The sequence below is a fragment of the Lontra canadensis genome, unplaced genomic scaffold (assembly GCF_010015895.1).
Source record: "Lontra canadensis isolate GAN:19392208 unplaced genomic scaffold, GSC_riverotter_1.0 scaffold63, whole genome shotgun sequence".
NCBI lineage: Eukaryota > Metazoa > Chordata > Mammalia > Carnivora > Mustelidae > Lontra > Lontra canadensis.
This window is the reverse complement of record NW_022631057.1, coordinates 8937720-8957569: the sequence shown is the minus strand read 5'-3', so window position 1 is coordinate 8957569 and position 19850 is coordinate 8937720. Positions and strand designations below refer to the sequence as shown.

Sequence of the window (19850 nt, the reverse complement as noted above, 5' to 3'; positions counted from 1 at the left end):
GGGAGGTAATACTCCTAAAAAGACACACGTAACAATGAGGTCAGAGGTGTTCTAGGAGCCTGTGGGAGACACAAGCTGTTTATGAATCATTACAAACCAGCAAAACAAGAGGTATGGTTTCAGAAGATCTGCTTACTTTAACCTAATATACGGGTTTACTCTCTGAATGATCTCAGATAACAGGGCCACACAGAAAACTGAATTTTCTGAAAAGGCATCAGATGACATTGACGATGCCTATACGAGTGACATGGTGTACAGGCACACCAATTAGAGAGTGAAGATGACTAATCTATAGGCATAACACCAGCGACCAAATCATCAGTAACCATGACAACTCAAGTAGGTGGAGGGAAATACAAACACTGACCAGGCAGCGGGGTGACACTACTCCTTCAGGTAGAGACCCTGGGGTCAGAAAAAGACTTGATTAGTGGAGCAAGCTGTACGAGAATGAAACCGACTAGCCCCAAAGGACCAGTGTCCGTGCAGGAGAGCTCGGTGGTGACACTAACACTCCCCATGGGCGGCCCGCAGGGGTCACAGTCTCATCTGTAGGAGAGTGGACGCCTATCCGACCGAAAAGGGAGTTACCTGGTGCAGGGCTGTCAAGCCGTCCACGTTGACCGTGTTGATGTCCGCACCTCTGGCCAGAAGCTTTTTCACCTCGTCGGTGTCCCCGCTAGAGCAAGCGGCCAGGAAAACAGCACCGTCCTCGAAGCGGACCCTGGGGCTCCCGCGACGAGTCTGCGGCTGCCGCCCCGCGCCTCGTCGCTCCGCGGGTTCCTGCTCTGTCAGCGAGCCCCTCCAGCGCCGAAGCTGCTCAGCCCGCCGCATTCGCGCGGACTCTGCCCGCTTCCCGCCCAGGTGCTCCAGCTCCGCCATTGCTCCGACCTCCGCAGCTGCTGCTGAAACTCACAACCCCTGGATTGCTATTGCTGCCCCAGTTGCCGCCACAGCTTCCCTCAGAGCGATTCAGCCCGGAGCAGAAGGCGGAGACCCCAGCACCGCCATCTTTACTCCTCCCGCCAGTAGCACCGCCCGCACGGTTCCCTCGGCTTCAACACGCAGGCGCTGCCCGCGCCTCTGGTCATCACGGGACTTGTAGTGAGAGACGGGCCCTAACGGCAGATCATGGCCTTGAGGGAACTACAAATCCCTGGATGCCTCAGGGAAGAGGCGAGGACCGGCTGCTCCCTATTTGGCCGCGGGAGCCAGAGGGGTCACCTTTGCCCTAAAGCTGGAACCCTGTCCCGGACCGGCGTCAGCCTCTTTGAGCCTTTCGGGAATTGTAGTTTATTACTGTTGTGACTAATCTTGGCTCCCTAATTATCACATCAGTCCTTTGAAGTGGAAAAGAAGCAGTAATTATCCCTTTTTTCTGTTGGGGAAAACTAGACATAAAGTATTCGAAAAACTCAAATCTATGCCCTGGTTCTAAATCTAAATTTTATTTACATTATAGCGTGTAATACATTACCATATATTATTCACAGTAAATGTAAAGGTGCATGGGGAGGAGGAGCATGGATACATATATTGTCATAATATGTCATATATTATGCATTAATTCTTTCAATGAGTCACTTATATTTTGGGCTCTTAAAAGATCCAGAAAAGGATGCATCCAACCATGGTGGAAAGAACACGAAAGCTTTCAATTCAAATTGAATTCACATCCCTAAACAAGTTACTTGCTTTCCTTGATCCTGTTTCCTGATTTGTAAAGTGGGAATAGTAATACCTCACAGAATAGTCCTGCGGATTAAATAATACATGCAAGGCTACCTAGTACTATATTTGGCACATATCAGCTCATTAATATACTAATTAATACTAATTTCCCTTCTTACTCCCTCCTCCTTCTCTGCTCCTTTCATGGATCTTAAATTCTTAGGAGACAGAGTGGATACCTGGTCTTTTGGGAATTTTCCCCCAAAGTTACAAAAAGACAACAATGGGCATACTAAAATCCTACGGCAGCAAGCAGGACATTTTCATATTTACAGTGAACTTTGTTATAAAACCCGTACAATTGATTTAATACCTATACCCACTCCCACAGCCTTAGTCCTGGACAAAATGTAATTAAATGTGCTGTCCATAGTGAAAGAGAGCATATACAATTATTAAGTTCTTTAAGTTTTCAAACAGTCTTCTCTGTGTTTAAAATTTTTCATTAAAAATTATTACAAAAGTGATTAGGACATTCTAAAGGGAAACTTTATTATATTCCATTGTGAACATTTGTGGGTGCCTCAACTTCCCCTGAGATAAACTGAGAATTAAATGAAAAATGACATGAACATGCAAAATATTATGTTTAAGAATACTGTGTCTTTCCAAAATATGTTTTAATTAGGTATTCTTAAATACTTTGTAACTATTAATTTTCTTACTACAGTCTTTATAAACAGTGAATAACAGTGTGTAATAAAACAATCAAGATGTGGGGGGTGCCTGGGTGGCTTAGTCTATTAAGCGACTCCCTTCAGTTCAGCTCAGGTCATGATTGGGCTCCCTGCTCAGTGGGGAATCTGCTTCTCCCTTTCCCCCTTCTTTGTCCCTCCCCCTGCTCATGCACTCTTTCTCAAATAAATAAATAAAATCTTTTTTAAAAAATAAATACTTTGTTTATTTGACACAGTGAATGAGTGAAAGAGCACAAGCAGTGGGAAAGGCAGAGGGAGAGTGAGAAGCAGGCACCCTGCTTGATCCCAGGACGCTGGGATCACCACCTGTGCTAAAGGCAGACACTGACTGAGCCACCCAGGCGCCCCAACATAATGGTTTTGTAATAACAATTTTTAACAGGGGTAAAATTTTTTTTTCTTTTTTTTTTAAAGATTTTATTTATTTATTTGACAGAGAGAGACACAAGTAGGCAGAGAGGCAGGCAGAGAGAGGAGGAAGCAGGCTCCCTGCTGAGCAGAGAGCCTGATGCAGGACTGGATCCCAGGACACTGAGATCATGACCTGAGCTGAAGGCAGAGGCTAAACCCACTGAGCCACCCAGGCGCCCCCAGGGGTAAAATTTTCAAGGATCAAAAATGTTACATTTCTTTTGGTTATACTATTTTCACATTCAGAATCAGGGAAGAAGAACTATATGGCTCCAGTTGTATAAATATGCTAAAATTGGCCAAGTTCAAGTTAAATCCTTCTATTCTTAAGAGGTAAACTTAAATTTCAACAGGAAGAATTCAATCTCAATATTAGGAAGTTCCAGGAAATACTTCCTTACTATATTTAATTTATTTACTTATTTTTTTCCCCTGAGGTTGTTAGAGTTTATAATACCCTCTTTGGAGCTTGTCCTAAATTCCTTGGATAATTTAAGTGCATCCCTACCTAGAAGGAGAGGAATGTATCTTCAGCTACATGATTACAAAAATTAGTATGAATAAAAGTATTTTAGCATAAATGAAAGTAATAATTATTATTAATTTAACTGGCTCAACCAAAAAAAAAGTTATGCCACAAAACCCCCCCAAATTTATCTGTGTATAATGGATCAAAAAGGTTTTCAAAATTAAAATCACATTAGCTTTTTTTCCTGTAACATCTTCCCCCAGGACTTTCTGAGAGTAAACTTATATAACCAGCCCATTAAACAAACATAATAGTTTAGATTTACTATATATATAGTAAATATATATAGTATATATTTATAGTAATATATATAGTAATAATGATAAATAATATAGTAAATATAAATATAAATATATATAGTAAATATATAATAAACTATTATATATGCATATATATAATAGTTTAGATTTAGAAATACTCTATACTAAAGAAAAAAAATTTTTTTAAAGATTTCATTTATTTATTTGTCAGAGCGAGAGAGGGAGAGAGAGCGAGCACAGGCAGACAGAATGGCAGGCAGAGGCAGAGAGAGAAGCAGGCTCCCTGCCGAGCAAGGAGTCTGATGTGGGACTCGATCCCAGGACGCTGGGATCATGACCTGGGCTGAAGGCAGCTGTTCAACCAACTGAGCCACCCAGGCGTCCAACTAAAGAAAATTTTTTATACAAAAGTGATAAATCCTGGCAAATAATTTTGTGTATAAATAAAATATAATTTTTGTGCTTTTAAATGTACTGAGCCAGCTACGATGCATCTATATTCTTGTGTGAAGAAACTTTTGTTAAATAACTTCCCACACATACACCTAAGAAATAAATCATAATATTAAAATGCTCCCTTTTTAAAAGCAATGACACCCTACACAGGTAAGGAAAAATTTCCATCCTGGCCTCTAGTCTCACCAATTAACATACCTCCCTCTGGTGGACAAATGGAAACTGTACACTTAGCCTGTGGAGTTCTTTTTACCTTTTTCCTTTTATTCAATCCTTTGAGTTTAGTTGCCAAAATTATTGGCATTTCCTTGTTTTATGGTACCATCTCTCCTCTCCACAAGACTCAACACAGTTCCTGCTTTTTCTAAGAGACATTTTAAGGACTAATTTCTCAGAGAACCACCTGGATCTCAGAGATCAAGGAAGTGATCGGTTTCAGTTCTGAAAACAGAACTGTAATTACATTTGGGGTAGGAAGAAAATAAAGAAGACATTGAAAAGGGAAACCTGGGTGGCTCAGTCGTTAAGCATCTGCCTTCAGCTCAGGTCATGATTCCAGGGTCCTGGGATCCAGCCCCCCATCCTGCATTGGGCTCCCTGTGGGCAGGAAGCCTGCTTCTTCCTCTCCCACTCCCCTTGCTTGTGTCCCCTCTCTCCCTGTCTCTTTCTCTGTCAAGTAAATAAATAAAGTCTTTAAAAAAAAAGACATTGAAGGAATTAAAACAAAGTATCAGTAGTAAAATAAGCATCCAACTCCAGATTTATGACAGAACACACTTGACTACAATGAGTAAATATTAACAATAAATGCAAAACCCCAGCAGCTAACTGGAAATTAGACTGGACAGTCCCAGGATTCCTTATGCTCGTAATTCATAAGCTATTTTAGTTGATTCATTCTTACAACCAGTGTGAGGATCTCCAGGGTAGAATCACGGACAGTGTGCCAGTGAATGTATGGGTCTCTGGAAAAGAGGTAACATGCCTGCAATGGACTCGGGGAACCACGAGCTACTTAACACCAGTTTGGACGAAACGCAGAAATCACGGCAGTGGCCAGAATTATATTGGTTTGCAAGTTTAGAAAGACTGGGCGTTAAGCCACACAATGAGCTGAAAGCAGTGAGAGGAGGGTTTGGCGCGTGTTATGTGTTGCTGGTGTTTTTCCACCCACAGTATCCCCAAAGGCTAGTCAAGTTCCAGCCGCGTCCTTTAGATTCAGGTCAAGTCCGAGTCACCCATGAACGCTCACGGAGCCCAGAAACTTCGAGAAGTCAAGGCCGGCTTAGCCATAAACAGGTACTTCCTTCGTCAGGTAGCACCACACTTTTAGAGTTTGAAGAAGGCCTCGAAGCCATCTAGTCTCAGCTTCCACCCAAGGCAGGGATCCCCTTTGCACTCTCCCTCTTCAACTTCCACGCGAACACTTGCAGTGATGAAGGAGTTCACTGCGGCCCAAGGTGACCGGTTCTGTTCTTCAGGGATCTCGTTGCTAGAATGCTTTACTGGGCTACACTCTGCATCCCTTTAACTTTCATCCGCTAGTCTTGGATGCATCCTCTGACGCAGTAAAAGTTTCCTCGTGAAGACGGATCAGGCAGTCCCTACTCCAGTCCAAATATCTCCGGTTCCCTTCGCTGTTCCTCCTATGAGGCGATTTCCAGCTCCTTCCCCGCTCTGACAAAGACAGTTGACCTCGTCACCGAACCTGTCACCGCACGGGCCACACCAAGTCCTGAAGCCTGCCGGAACCTCCGAGCGCCTCCACCCTGACAGACAGCTCCGCCTACGAGGAGAAGAGACTGCGTCCGACGCGCGCTCTAATTTGAAAGCGGCGTGAGCGGAAACCAGACTCAGAGCGCTGGCCAATAGGGAGCTGCGCTCCTCTCCCGGGTCTTGCCGCGGACCAATCGCAAGCCCTCGTGGCGGGAGGCGGAGCGACGCCAACAGACTGGGCATGCGCAGGAGTGGATAGCCGCTGGTCCGCGCCTGGACGTTGGGAGGTGGAGGCGCACAGGTAAGAGGGCTGTTTTCTGGTTCCCCGACGGAGAGAAGGCATCCTGGCGGCGGTGCCTGTGAGTCTTAGGGACCAGAGTCCTGTTTCTGCCTAATGTGGGAGATTCTTGAAGCGGCTCTTGAGCGGAGGCTCTGCTGGAATCTCCGCAGCCCGGCGGCGGCCAGAGCTGCCCGAGCGGCCCCTGCCCGGCAGGGAGGGGTGTGCCCCCGGGCAAGAGACGCTGCCGCCCGGCGCTCGCTGAGAGCCGCGCGCAGGCCGTTTTGTCTTCCTCACCATCTGGTCCCGAAGCCACGTTTCCTCCGCTAGTCATTCAAACTTACTAACAGGCTGCATACTGGTGGCATTGCTGACTTAGAAGTTAAAATACAGTGACTACACCCGTCCTCCAGGGATTTTTGCCGCACGAGAAGAAGCTGTCAGAGATGAATAACAACTCCCGGTGCACGTTGGTGTGGAAGCACAGAGAGGTTGACAGTTGAAAGGAGTGAAGGATTGGGATGCATTACTAGAGAAAGGCAAGAATTGATCATTTCATGTGTAATGTCTGTAGGTGTGAAGGAGAATGAGACTCTTAGTGGGCAGCAAAAAGAAGTTGGTGTGGTGTGGCTCAGTGGGTTAAAGCCTCTGCCTTCGGCTCAGGTCATGATCCCAGGTTCCTGGGATGAGCCCCGCATCCGGCTCTCTGCTCAGCAGGGAGCCTGCTTCCCTTCCTCTCTCTCTGCCTGCTTCTGTCTACTTGTGATCTCTGTCTGTCAAATAAATAAATAAAATCTTAAAAAGAAAAAAAAAAAGAAGTCGGTGTGGCTGAAGCCTAAGTTTGTGAGGAGTAGTTACAGGATATGAAGTTGGGGTTTGGTTGTAAAGAACTTGTGTGCCCAGAAAATACTCAGTAATTGATGGCTTTTGAGCCAAGGAGTGTCATATACCAATTTGTGTTAATATAGTGAGGCTGGGGTCTGCTTGCCCCCATTAGAGAAACTGTCTTGCTTAAAATTCCTCAACCCTGTTCTAATCCCTTTCCCCTGGGTTCTCATTTTATATAAAGGTACCCTCTGTTTCTTGTGGATTCTTGTCTTATTGTGGTCGCTTTCTCAGCATCTGCTTCCTGAGAAAAGTAGTAAGGGTCTGTATATAAAATGCGAGATTAATTATCTAATGGAATTAATTAATTCAATTATCCAATGAAATACTTGCCTCCAAAAGATGGTTTTATGAGCGTCTAAGGAAATTTGAAAATACTTTAAAGAATAATTTATATGAAAGACTTGTCCTGTAATTCTGTGTGACAATTTAATTCACCTGTTGTATTATCAATCTCATTTAAATATTTCTGGAAGAGTTTTTGAGTTGTGGAGGAGCAGCAAGCCTGGAGATTAGAAAAGGAAGGTCCAAAGGACCATTTTGTCTGCAGCACAATTCAAGAGAATGTCTTTACCTAACCAATACACAAAGTTAGTCTCCTTTAAACATGCCGGTGGTGGAGATAGATGGCCTCAATCTAAGTGCATGACTATCATAACAACCATCTAATAATGACAATCTGTGCCCACCAGGTAATCTTCTGGTTATAATTAGTTTTCCAAATAGAAATAGCTTAAGGAGGGAATGGGATTAAAATTAAAAATTGTATCATAGTTGTACAAATTAATAAATTGACCTTTTAACATTTAAGCCTTTGTGAGTAAGCCCTACCGAATCTAGATTTACTGCCAAGTCTGGTTTTCAGTTTACAAAACTGAGAACCAGATCCTGAGATGTATATATGTGTGGACTTATATGAGGTGATTCTAAAACTCACATGGAAGAGCAGAGGATCAAGAATAACCAAGACAGGGGCGCCTGGGTGGCTCAGCGGGTTAAAGCCTCTGCCTCCGGCTCAGGTCATGATCCCAGGGTCCTGGGATCTAGCCCCACATCGGACTCTCTGCTCAGCAGGGAGCCTGCTTCCCCCCTCTCTCTGCCTACTTGTGATCTCTGTCAAATAAATAAATAAAATCTTAAAAAAAAAAAAAAAAAGAATAACCGGGGCGCCTGGGTGGCTCAGTGGGTTAAGCCGCTGCCTTCGGCTCAGGTCATGATCTCAGGGTCCTGGGATCGAGCCCTGCGTCGGGCTCTCTGCTCAGCAGGGAGCCTGCTTCCTCCTCTCTCTCTGCCTGCCTCTCTGCCTGCTTTGTGATCTCTCTCTGTCAAATAAATAAATAAAATCTTTAAAAAAAAAAAAAAATAACCAAGACATTCCTGAAGAAAAAAAACAGGTGGAGGAACCCAACTTGCTGTATGTCAAGTCTTATTAATAAGCTACAGTAATTAAAACAGGTATTGGCTCAAAGATAATCCAGTTGATCAGTGGAACAAACTGAAAAATCCCAAAACAGATCCACACATATATGCAAATTTAGTTTATGACCATATCAGCAGGGAAATGGTGGACTTTCCCATAAAAAAGACTAGGACAATTGGTTCTTTATATGGAGGAAAAGATCCAAAATTGGACCTCTGCCTCACATTATACACAAAAATCAATTCCTACTGGATTAAAGTCTTAAATGTAAAAGCAAAACTGTAAAACATTTAGAAGATTTAGACAAATATCTAAGTTTGGGGATAAGGAAAAATTTAATACATGAAAGGGTAAGTGTACAGGAAAATGTTTTAAAATTGATTATGTTAAAGTTAATAGTTGTGTGACTATCAAAAGACATGAATAAAGTGGAAAGACATGCCACAAACTGGGAGATAGTATATGTAACTCCTAATATCAAAAGATTGGTATCCTTTGGCAGCTAAAGGGAGAACTAGAGTTAGAAAGGGTGTTGAGTGTATCTAGGTGTGGGTGTTTGTTTTAGATGAGAGAGATTTTGAGCATATTTGAATGTTGATGGGGAAAAGATTGGAAATAATGAAGAATTGGGAGGATGTGGCATCCAGAATACATGGAGAAAACCTCACATATTTAAGCATTCGCTTACAAATATCTCAGAGAGAGACTATCTCCATCATCATCATTCCTTGCTCTCCTTACAAAGCATATGTAGACTTCCTCCCACAGCTAATATTTGTCAAGACTTTTCTATGCCAGGTATACTGAGGATGTAGTGGGGGGCAAAATTAGACCCAGGCTCTACCTCATAAGTTTATAATTTATCAGTGGAAACATGTTAATTGAAAACTTGTGTTTTTTTGTTTGTAGAATGCTTCGCATTTTAAATCTTTATTTTTAAATTTTAAAAAATTTTAAAATTTATTTTATTTTTAAAGATTTTAATTATTTGACAGACAGAGATCACAAGTAGGCAGAGAAGCAGGCAGAGAGAGAGCGGGGGAAGCAGGCTCTCTGCTGAGCAGAGAGTCCAATGCGGGGCTTGATCCCAGGACCCTGAGATCATGACCTGAGCTGAAGGTAGAGGCTTTAATCCACTGAGCCACCCAGGGGCCCCTTTAATCTTTATTTTTAAGATGTGCTTGAATAGATAACAAGAAGGAAATGGAAGAAACTCAGATGCCTTTCTTAGAATAGAGATTAAAAGGAAGAATTTGTTTTGCTTTTCACTAAATTGAAGCCATGTGCTAAAAACTCGAGTCACCTTTGCGGACTGTTTCATAGTTGCCCCTTTTCTCCCTAGTGAATCCCAGCCAGCTTCTAGTGTGGTGCAGTGAACCGTGTACAGTTCCTTCTACTTGGGGACCATGCAGAGAGCTTCACGTCTAAAGAGAGAACTGAACTTGTTAGCCACAGAGCCACCCCCAGGCATCACTTGCTGGCAAGATAAGGACAAAATGGATGATCTTCAAGCTCGTAGGTATCACGTCATGCCTATGACGACCCTATTGAAGATTGTGCTGAAATCTGAACATTTGTATATGCTAAAGTAGAGAACAGTGGCAAGGTCAAAGTACCTTACCAGCGTTCTAAACCTAATTTGTTTACATGTATAAGAGATTTGCTTGACATTTCTTCTTTGGCCTTTTATTATACCTTTTGCTGATTCATAGCCAAGATTTGGGCATTAGCTCTGAAGCAGTGTTTAGACCAAACCTCACCATCTCAAATATCTGTGAGGCCAGACAGGAAACATAAATAATTAGAATACTGCAGTACAGACAAAACAAAACTGCGGCTTATATTTGATCTGTGGTCAGTACTGTCCAACTTCTGTTTGATCTTCTGTCTGTCCTTTGTTTGACGCCATCAACATTTTGGGTACATTGGTGCATTGCATGAGAAGCTTGTTAAAGCCCTAAGAGAGAATTACTGTCCTAGGCCCAGCTTTTGTGATCGTTCAAATCATCTGATTACCTCTTAATTTTTTTTTTCTTTAAAGAAATATTAGGTGCAGCTGACACACCTTATGAAAAAGGTATTTTCAAGCTGGAAGTTACCATTCCCGAGAGGTTAGTGTGAATTAGATTTTTGATTTTTTTTTTTTTTTTTTTTGAGAGTAAGCACATGCAGAGTGGGCTAAGGGCAGAGGGAGAGAGAGAATATCTTAAGCAGGCTCCACACCCAATGTGAGGCTCAATCTCATGACCCTGACCTAAGATCATGACCTGAGCCAAAATCAAGAGTTGGACGCCTAACTGACTGAGCCACCCAGGTGCCCAGGGTGAATTAGATTCTAAACTTATAGGGTAGAGTATGGTTATTAAAAGATAGGGTAATGTAGTAGAGTGTTAAGTGTAGAAGTTAAAGTTCCTAGGTTTTAATCCTAGTCTTATGATATAATGTGACTTTGGGCAAGTTATTTTATCTCTGGAGTTCAAATTCCTTCTCTAAAAATGGGCTGGATCATATCTAAGGCCCCTCTTTTCTTCATCGTGCTAAAATATACCTAACATAAAATTGATCATTTAAGCCATTTTAACTGTTTGGTTCGTGGCATTAAGTATATTCACATTATTAATCACCTATTACCATCATCCACCTCCAAAACCTTTTCATTTTCCCAGACTGACACTCCATACCCATTCAACAGTAACTTGCCAGCTCCTCCTTCCCCCGGCACCTGGCAACCACCATTCTACTTTCTGTCTTTACATTAAGGCCCCTCTTAATTCAGGTCTCCTTTAAGGTTCTCATTGGGTGAGTTGTAGTTGTAGTTTTGTGCAGAATGGGGAAGAGAAGAAATGAATGTCTAACTGTTGACATGTAGATGTCATCAGATCCTGGCCAAACTTGTTAAGAGAAGTAGCTTGATAATCATGTGATATATCAGTTCTAAAAATTGGCTGGGAATTTTCCAAGGTTTCTGTCTCACTAAAAAGGCATAAAAACCAAATGCAGTGGGGACACCTGGATGGCTCAGTTAGTTAAGGTCTGACTCTTGATTTTGGCTCAGGTCATGATCCCAGGGTTGTGGGACTGAGCCCTGTGTTGGGCTCTGTGCTCAGTGGGGAGTCTGCTTGAGATTCTCCCTCTCCCTCTACCCCTTCCCCCTGCCCCACACGCTCGCTCTCATGTGTGTGCTCTTTCAAATGAACGAATCTTTAAAAAAAAAAAAAACGCAATGTATGAATTTTTTTTTATTCTGTTTTTTAAAACTTCTCTGTAAAAAAATGGGGGGGGTGGCAATTGAGGAAATCAGAATAGTAGATGATATTGGGGAATATATTTTTAATTTTTTAATAGATATATTGATAATATTGCAGTTATATAGGAGAACAGCCTTATTCTTGGGAGATATGTGCTGAAGCATTCACAGGATAAAGTGGCTTGATGTAGGTGGTGGGTACAGGAATGTTTGTAATGCTATTATTTCAACTTTTCTATTGTTTGTAAGTTTTCATAATAAAATTTTGAGGAGAAAAAAGGTTTGCCTCTCAAAGGCAACCCTGATGAGTCACCAGGAAGCTCTTTATAATATATGTTTATAAAGAAACAAGTACTTTAATAAAAATTCTCTATTGTCCTGTGCTTTCAAAGGTACCCCTTTGAACCTCCGCAGATCCGATTTCTGACTCCAATCTATCATCCAAACATTGATTCTGCTGGAAGGATTTGTTTAGATGTCCTCAAATTGCCACCAAAAGTGAGTGGTGGGTAAAGGGTGGACACAACATTCTGTGGTTCTCATCTATAAAACTTGAATTAGAGTATCACACTCTTAGGAATACAAAAGCAGCTGCCTGTCTGTGTATAGGGTGCCTGGAGACCATCCCTCAACATTGCAACCGTACTGACTTCTATTCAGCTGCTCATGTCTGAACCCAACCCTGATGACCCACTCATGGCCGACATAGTAAGTATCCTTTTTGCCTCTGCAGCACACGTCCTACTTTCTTCATACCTCTGACTTTTCATTTATGGCAGCTGCAGCTTAATCACTACAGATCATTTTTCTCTCCATTGACTTGTCTTTGATTTTGTCTCAGTCCTCTGAATTTAAGTATAATAAGCCAGTCTTCCTCAAGAATGCCAGGCAGTGGACAGAGAAGCATGCAAAACAGAAACAGAAGGTATGATGATTGTACAGTTCTGATTTTGCTTCTGTTGTTAACCCGTTAAAAGTGTATTTATCTGTAAATGCATAAGTGGTTATTACTTTGCCAAATTTGTACCGTATTCTAGAGTAGCTAATTGATCTTTTCTCCTATTACAACTTTCTTTTTGTTGTTGTTGTTTAAAGATTTTATTTATTTGACAGAGATCACAAGTAGGCAGAGAGGCAGGCAGAGAGGGAGAGAGGAGGAAGCAGGTTTGCCGCTGAGCAGAGAGCAGAAAGCCCGATGTGGGGCTCGATCCCAGGACCCTGAGATCATGATCTGAGCCGAAGGCAGAGGATTTAACCCACTGAGCCACCCAGGCGCCCCCCTATTACAACTTTCTAAATAGGTATTCAACAAAATAGCCTAGTAGCTCAACCAACAGTATATTTTTCCTAACAGTTGTCATCTTTGACAACACTAGAGGGCAGGCAGCATCTGCTTAATTTTTTTTTTTTATATTCTTGAAGGTAGCAAAGATAAATAGAGGTGACCGATTCTTTTTTTGAAGTTTTCTAATACAAGAAAGGACTATTGCAGGAATCAGGAAGGAGTGAGAGAGAAATAGGAAAGAGGGGAAAATTAACATTTCTTATGGGACCATTGATAGAAGGGAGAAGGAAAATTTCCCCAGTTTAAGTTGATAGAACTTCCTCATTTAACAATATAAATTGTAGGAACACAAAGATTGACATATCCTGGTTCTTGCTGAGTTAGAACATCCTTCAGATTGAGTTAAGTAACAGTTACTTGTGAAAAGAAATAAAAACTTAAAACATACAAAAGATTGAGAAAGATGCATTTGAAGGAAATAATCATATACAAGAAGCCACAAAGAAGTACTTGGTAATAATATTACAGCACTTCATTGTTCTCCATCCTGGTTCCTGGTGTGAACCTCACATTTTACCTTATCTGCTCCTTCTCAGGCTGATGAGGGAGAGATGCCTGATGATCTTCCAGAGGCTGGTGACTCAGAAGTACGCAACACAGCGCAGAAAAGGAAAGCCAGGCAGCTGGGAGGCATAGAAAAGAAATTTTGCTCTGACCTTTAGGGGTTTGTCCTGGTCCTAGTTAATATATTCTTTGTTAAGTGGTCTAATCTGCCTACCTCTTTCTTGGATGTTTTTCTTTGTATTTGATGACGTTATCATCTTTCCTGTCCTATAAAACAGACCTTGTGTATTTATGGATTCTGCTCTACAGTGATTCTCTGAGGCTAGTTTGTTTTATTTAGCTTGTACATACATAGTTTGAAACCTTTTAAACCTGAAAAATAAATAACCACTTAATGTTGAGTGTGTGTTTATCCTGAATGTGTGTCTGGGAGCAAACTGTCCAGAAAGCTATATAATAAGAATGTTAAAATATTTGGAATTGTTGTCTTTTATTTTGCCAACTTACCAACATCACTAGGGACGCCGAATGTTTGACGTAGATGTAAAATCGCTGTTGGAAATAATTCAGTTACCACCAGGCTTTCAAGGATTCTAGGTTTTCAGAAGTCTTAACAGAATGTGGGAATAAGGTAACGCACCCTTTTGTTAATTTTTTTGCGGTTTTCACTTTTTGTGATTTACACAGCTGGTCAGAATTACCATGGTAATAAATATTTATTGAATACCTGCTGTGTACCAAATATTGTGCACGTGTTTTAGAATATAACAGTGGAAAAAAATCAGACGTGAGATTAACCAAGTAATCATACAAATTTAAGTAAATATTTTTGTGATCACTTTCTGTCCCTAGCTTCATTTTATGGCAGGTACTACTCTGAACAGATAGATGCCAAACTTGAATCCCTCACTCATGATTTTATAATCTACTTAGACTTTAGTATTCTATTGAGATGCAGAGATAATGGACTTGAGCAGAAATCAGTTGAAGTGGAAAGAGACTGCCCATGCTGAGTGAAGGGCTTTCTGAAGAATGTAGGTATTAGGAGTCCTAGTAGAAAATAAAGACTGTAATGTCGCTGTCCACATCCCAGTGCAGCAGTTCTATCCCGGAGCAGTGATTTTATACCTTGGCTAGGCACTGTGCAGGTAAAACGGCGCTTCTCGGAAGAGGCATTACTGTGTGTCCTCACCCAGCACAGCCTGCCACATGACGTGTGGTGCTGGACTCAAGGCAAACAAGACAGGAAGTGTGAATTTTTTAATTCGTTAATGACAAATGATGGCATAAACTGAAAATATGAATTTCTTTTGTATCCCCCACTTCATCAACTTCCCACTTCTCTAGAATTCGTAAACCTACTTCTCAAAATTAGTTCTTCTTAAAGCCCAGAAATTATTTTATTCCAGGTTTTTCTCTATATTCATGCATATTTAAGCCAGATCTGGGGTTCCTAGGTAACATTAGTATATCAGTTCGGCCGCTTTCAGCCGTGAGTGAAATCCGACTCAGACTGGTGACAATGCAACACGAGAAGTTCTAACGGAATAAATGGAAAGTCCAGGAGTAAGGTGAGCATCTGGACTGATGTGTTCAGAGGCTCAACAATACCAAGATTTCAGTCTCTTTCCACCTGCCAGAGTAAAAACTTTGTCTTCGCTCCCTGCTCCTTAAACATAGTCCCCTTTCAGAGCAACGCCTAGCCGCACTCAGGGCCAGGTACTTTGTAATTCACACCCAGCAGGCCGTGGAGCAAGAAAGTTCCTCTGATGGGACCACCCTGAAACCAGTCGCTTTGGTCAGGGAAATGCCATGTGCTGACTGAGCAGGGTGAAGCCAGACGTGACATGTAAGCTGGACTTAGGGAAGAGTTGTAGGAAAGGAGCCCCTCCTATGGGACAAGCCCCTCCACAACTGATCACTAGGTCTGGTCAGTTCTACCGGTCACTTGTCCCTCCCTCTTCTAACACTACTTTAAGCCATTCTCATCTCACGTTTACTGTAGTCACCTGACCATGTCTCCTTGCCTCCAGCCTTGACCCTCAACAGTCCATGCTTCTCAGAGCAGCAAGAATAATCTTTAAATGATGTCAAAGCCAGATTTTAGTTCCCTGCTTAAAACACTCCCAAGTGGCTTCCTTTTGCCACTTGGGGAGCGGGGTGGAAAATCAGTCTCCTTCCCTGGGCCAGAAGACCCTGATCTAGCACCTGCTTGCTTTATCTGTCCATCCTTGTGGCATACCCTCTGTCCCTATACACTACACTCCCGCCGTATGAGCCACTTCCAATCTCTTGAACAGACCTAGCTCATTCCTTCTTCAGGGATTTCTACATCGTCTGTGATAGTCTCAGCTAAATTTAGCTGTCCCAGAAAGTCTTTGTCTGTCCCATCTAAAGGAGCACCTTAAGTCCCAGGCACTCTAGCATATAGCCCATTACCCTCATTGACTTAATTCATGGCATTTGTACCTATCACAAAATGTGTCCATTGTGTGTACACTGTCTGGTTCCAAGTGCTGGGGATATAGTGGCAACAAGAAACTTCTCTCTCTAATGCAAGAAAAACAATGCCAAAAATGATTAGAAGTCATCTGTCCAACTCTCTGACATAGCAAGTACAGAGGACCTGGGCTAGAGAACAGAAATAAAAGAAAATGAGAGTGAGAAAAGTCCAGGTCCTTACCCCACCCAAGGAACGATGCAAAAGTATTAAAAGCGTGGTTACTGGGGTCAAGGCGACCCCAGCCCAGTCCCGGCTGCACTTCTTACCAACTGTGTGCCCTCAGTATGCCATTCAATCCTTCTGTGCTTTGGGGTTCTCCCACAGAACAGGGGGATAATGATAGTAGCTAACTCTTGAGGTTGTTTTACAGATTAACTAAGATAATGCACATAAAGGGCCCAGTACAGGGCCTGGCACAGTACTGACGTTTACCGAGTGCTCAGCTGGAGACTGGATGGAGACAAGATAGTGGTCCAACCTCAACTGGGCCCCAAAGAGATGTTGTGCCCCTTGCCTACTCGCCAGTCTGCGCTGCTCCTAGGACAAGCAAGCTGAGTGAAGTTTCCCAGCTCCAAACCCCTAATTAAAGAGGAGAGATGACCTCCGTGACTGATCATATAAACATTGTAGATTCCAAGCTCCCCTCTCCTGCTGCCCCCACTCCCTCTCCCCACCTCTCCCCCAAAGCTATCTAAATAAGAACAGATTTTACCACCCACCTTGTGGGCAGTCTTTAAGCTAAGGCTGGGGACTAGCTATTTATCCTTCAGCTGCTGTGGGAATTCAACACACACAAATAAAGCTCCTTTTCCAGCTAAGTGTGTATTTTTCCAAAAGCGTGTGGCCCCCCTGCCCAGGTTGTCTTGTTTAGGTTGGGGCGGCCTGAGGGAGGGAAGAACAGGGGACAGGGGATGGGTAGGGTGCTGTGGTTTCAGAACACGATCTCCAGGATCTGCAGGGCAGCTTGGAGTCCCACACAAGGCTGCCAGTGAAGCCCAGGAGAGGCTGGGCTGAGCCTGGGGTGACAGACGCAGATGTGCTATGCTCAGAAAGAGCACGTTCCATTTTCTCCTTGGCAGGTTGCCCTGGCTCCTACCATGACTCCCAGCGAGCACCCATCCTTTTCTCCAACTCTCCGTTCCCATCAAGGATGATAGCTTCTCCAGTGTCTCTCCCACCCCCCCAACTTCCCACCCCCACTCCAGTATTTCTCCCTTTGTGAGTTTCCTCTGCTTGCCTTTCCCCATGATCCCACAGGGTGGTTAAGGTGAGTTTTTATTTATTTACTCGGTTCTCTCCAGATCTGGGAGTTATGTCTGGGAACTGCCTAACAAGGTCAGGTGGTGATGGGGTTCCTTTTGGGGGAATGTCTAGGTTTCCCTCCTCTGTTGGCCCATGACCTCCAAGGTGTCTCCTAGTGATTCTGTGATTCTCAAATTACCTGTGGGATCCAAGGCCGGAGCCTGTGGGGCCAGGCTCAGCGATCAGAGAGGGGTGTGTCCAAAAAACCTACTTACAAGTGACAGCCCTTGTTTCACAAAGTCCCAATGTACCGTCAGGCAAGTCTTTACAAGGACTTGAGATAGGAGCCCATCCTTGGACCAGTCGCTGTGGCCAGGAATAGAATACACTGAAAAGACTGCCTCACATCCCACCTCTGGAACCTAGAGAGGAGTCAACACCACCTGAACCAGAGGCATTAAGGAGCAGTGGGGACAACTGCCTTTAGAAAAGCCAAGCTAGTGCTCGTGGGAGAAGGGAAGCGGTGACTGGGCAGGCTGAAGCCACAGATGCCCCGGGCAGAGGACCTAAGCTGGAGGAATGAGGAACAATGATGGTGGCATTTCAACCACTGTGCTAGCCAAGGGAGGAGCTGTCACAGAGAAGGGGGGCCAGGGAACTTGATGGCCCTTCAAATCTCACCACAGAAATAGCTGCACACTCTGCTTCCTTAGAAAGAGAAAGGACATGCCCGAAGGGCCTGACACAGAGCGACTGAATGGAGTGCCAGTTCTCAGGAACATAAATGTAGTTCACACAAGAAGCTGTCTGTTGTTCTGTGTTATTGGCATCTTCTGGCCAGATGTCCCCATTAGGCTGGGAAATAGAATTTTTAGGGACTACTTACATATGTTAATTTCTTAATTTTTTTTCCCCAGCAGAAATTAATTGAGCATCTTTTTGTTCAAGGCCCTGTGGAAAGGACGGAGGACACCACAGCGGTTAGACACCAACACAGTCCCTGCTCTTGTGGAATCTTCCTGTGACGCCAGTTGTCCATTCTGGGAGAAGGAACCCACAGCCGTGCTCCAGGGGCGGCTCTGAGGCCGCACATTTTGTCCCACGGGATCCCACATAAACATGCGCTACAATTTAGTGGCCTGGGACAGGCACCTGGACTGAGTGGTCAGTGCATTGGTTGACACTGACCTGTGATTTGACCTAGTGTAGGAAAGGAAGCTGGGCTGATCAGATTCTCCCTCAGTCTCCAGGAAATCCCAAAAGAAAGCAAGGCAATTAGCCAGGAATGGAAGCCCAAAGAAAGGATGCCTAGAGGAGTGCTTAAGGAAGAACAGGTCATCGTGAGGCCCACGTAAGCAAAAGTTATGAACAAACGTAGACTATGAGTCAAAAGAAAAAATGAGTTAAAGGAAAGATGCTATTAACTAAAACTCTTGTTTAAAAAAAAAAACAAAAACAAAACCCTTTTCTTTTGTGACTCACTCCCACCAGGGGCATGATGCTGGGCCGGATCCAAGCCTCACCCGGGCTCATCTCGGCCCCTCTGAGGCACTGGCCTCATCGAGCCTGCCCTCCCCTCCTGCCAGACCCACAGCCCAGAACGCCCCGCATCCAGGAGGCTGGCCGGGCGGCCGGGAGCGCAGCAGGCCTGAGAGGCGCCTCGCAGACTGAGCAGCGGCCCGGTTCACGCGGCACCGCCCCCCCACCAGCCGGAGCAGTGAGGACACGTGCCTCCCAGAGTCCCACACCCCGGGGACACGGTGCGCCGGCCCAGAGTGCACTACCGCCCACACATGCGTGTGGCTCCACGGCTTCAGGAACAAGATCTAGAACCCTCTTTTGACCCAGCAATTCCATGTCTGGGACTGTGTCTTACAGATATGCCTACACCTGTGCTAAATGACGTTCGTCCGGTGTTACTTGATGCCGTGTTTATAGAAGCAAAAGATGAAGAAACCACATTTCCATAAGAAGGAAATAAAATTCAAGATATGTCTATATAAAGTAAGATACTGTAAAAAAAAATGAGAAAGCATTTTGGTAAGGCAAGATCTTTGAGCTCTCTTAATAGATGAAAAATTCTGCAGAAGCAGAATTGTGGTATTGCTACCTTGGGCAGAAAGGAGAAGTAAGAATATATATGCATTTTGTTTGTTATGCGTGAAGAAAGTCTGGAAGGATATAGAAGAAACAACAGGGGCGACCATCGAGGGAATTGCAAATGGGCAAATGGGGAAGGTTAAACAGATGGGTTTTATTCGAACCATGCATGGGTACTACTTACTCCAGGTAAAAAGGGGGTGAGGAGGAGCAGTGGACTGTCATGAGAGGCGGACAGATATCTGGGCAGCTTTGCTTGGTGCTGGTGGGCTCCAGACCACAGACTCCCACTGGCTGGATCTCAGAATGGCCTCTCATCCAGAATGGCTCATTGCAGCCATGCTGGTCTTCGATTTCCTGAGATTCTGCCTCCCTTCCTGCTCCCCACAGACCCTGTTAGGGAACATGTACTTACTTAGTTAGCCCCTGTTTCTCCGTCTCTGTCCAGTCCAGCGGGAGCAGCAGAATGGCCTTCCTGGTAGTTGGGCCACAAGGATGGATGGGGTTTGGGATTCTAACTTCA

The 19850-nt window shown here is 43.8% G+C and overlaps 2 protein-coding genes across 9 annotated transcripts in view; one reads left to right on the top strand and one right to left on the bottom strand.

Moving 5' to 3' along the window:
• Positions 1-1034, bottom strand: part of PPP1R12B (protein phosphatase 1 regulatory subunit 12B) — a 211291-nt gene extending 210257 nt beyond the window's left edge. For all 7 annotated transcript variants that reach the window (XM_032878271.1, XM_032878273.1, XM_032878272.1 and 4 more), the window contains exon 1: positions 595-1034. In XM_032878271.1, coding sequence (XP_032734162.1) covers positions 595-885 — 291 coding nt within the window. In that variant the 5' untranslated portion in view covers positions 886-1034. The remainder of the gene's footprint in view (positions 1-594) is intronic.
• A 5089-nt stretch (positions 1035-6123) lies between these two features.
• Positions 6124-13883, top strand: UBE2T (ubiquitin conjugating enzyme E2 T). Of its 2 annotated transcripts, none has more exons than XM_032878269.1 (7): positions 6124-6163; positions 9729-9901; positions 10428-10497; positions 12026-12131; positions 12243-12341; positions 12475-12558; positions 13515-13883. In XM_032878269.1, exons 2-7 carry the CDS (start codon positions 9793-9795, stop codon positions 13638-13640), a joined length of 594 nt encoding a protein of 197 aa, XP_032734160.1. In that variant the 5' UTR covers positions 6124-6163; positions 9729-9792; the 3' UTR covers positions 13641-13883. The 2 variants fall into 2 exon arrangements, with proteins under 2 accessions (XP_032734160.1, XP_032734161.1); XM_032878270.1 differs by lacking the exon at positions 6124-6163 and adding an exon at positions 6441-6627.
• Positions 13884-19850: the final 5967 nt, after the last annotated feature.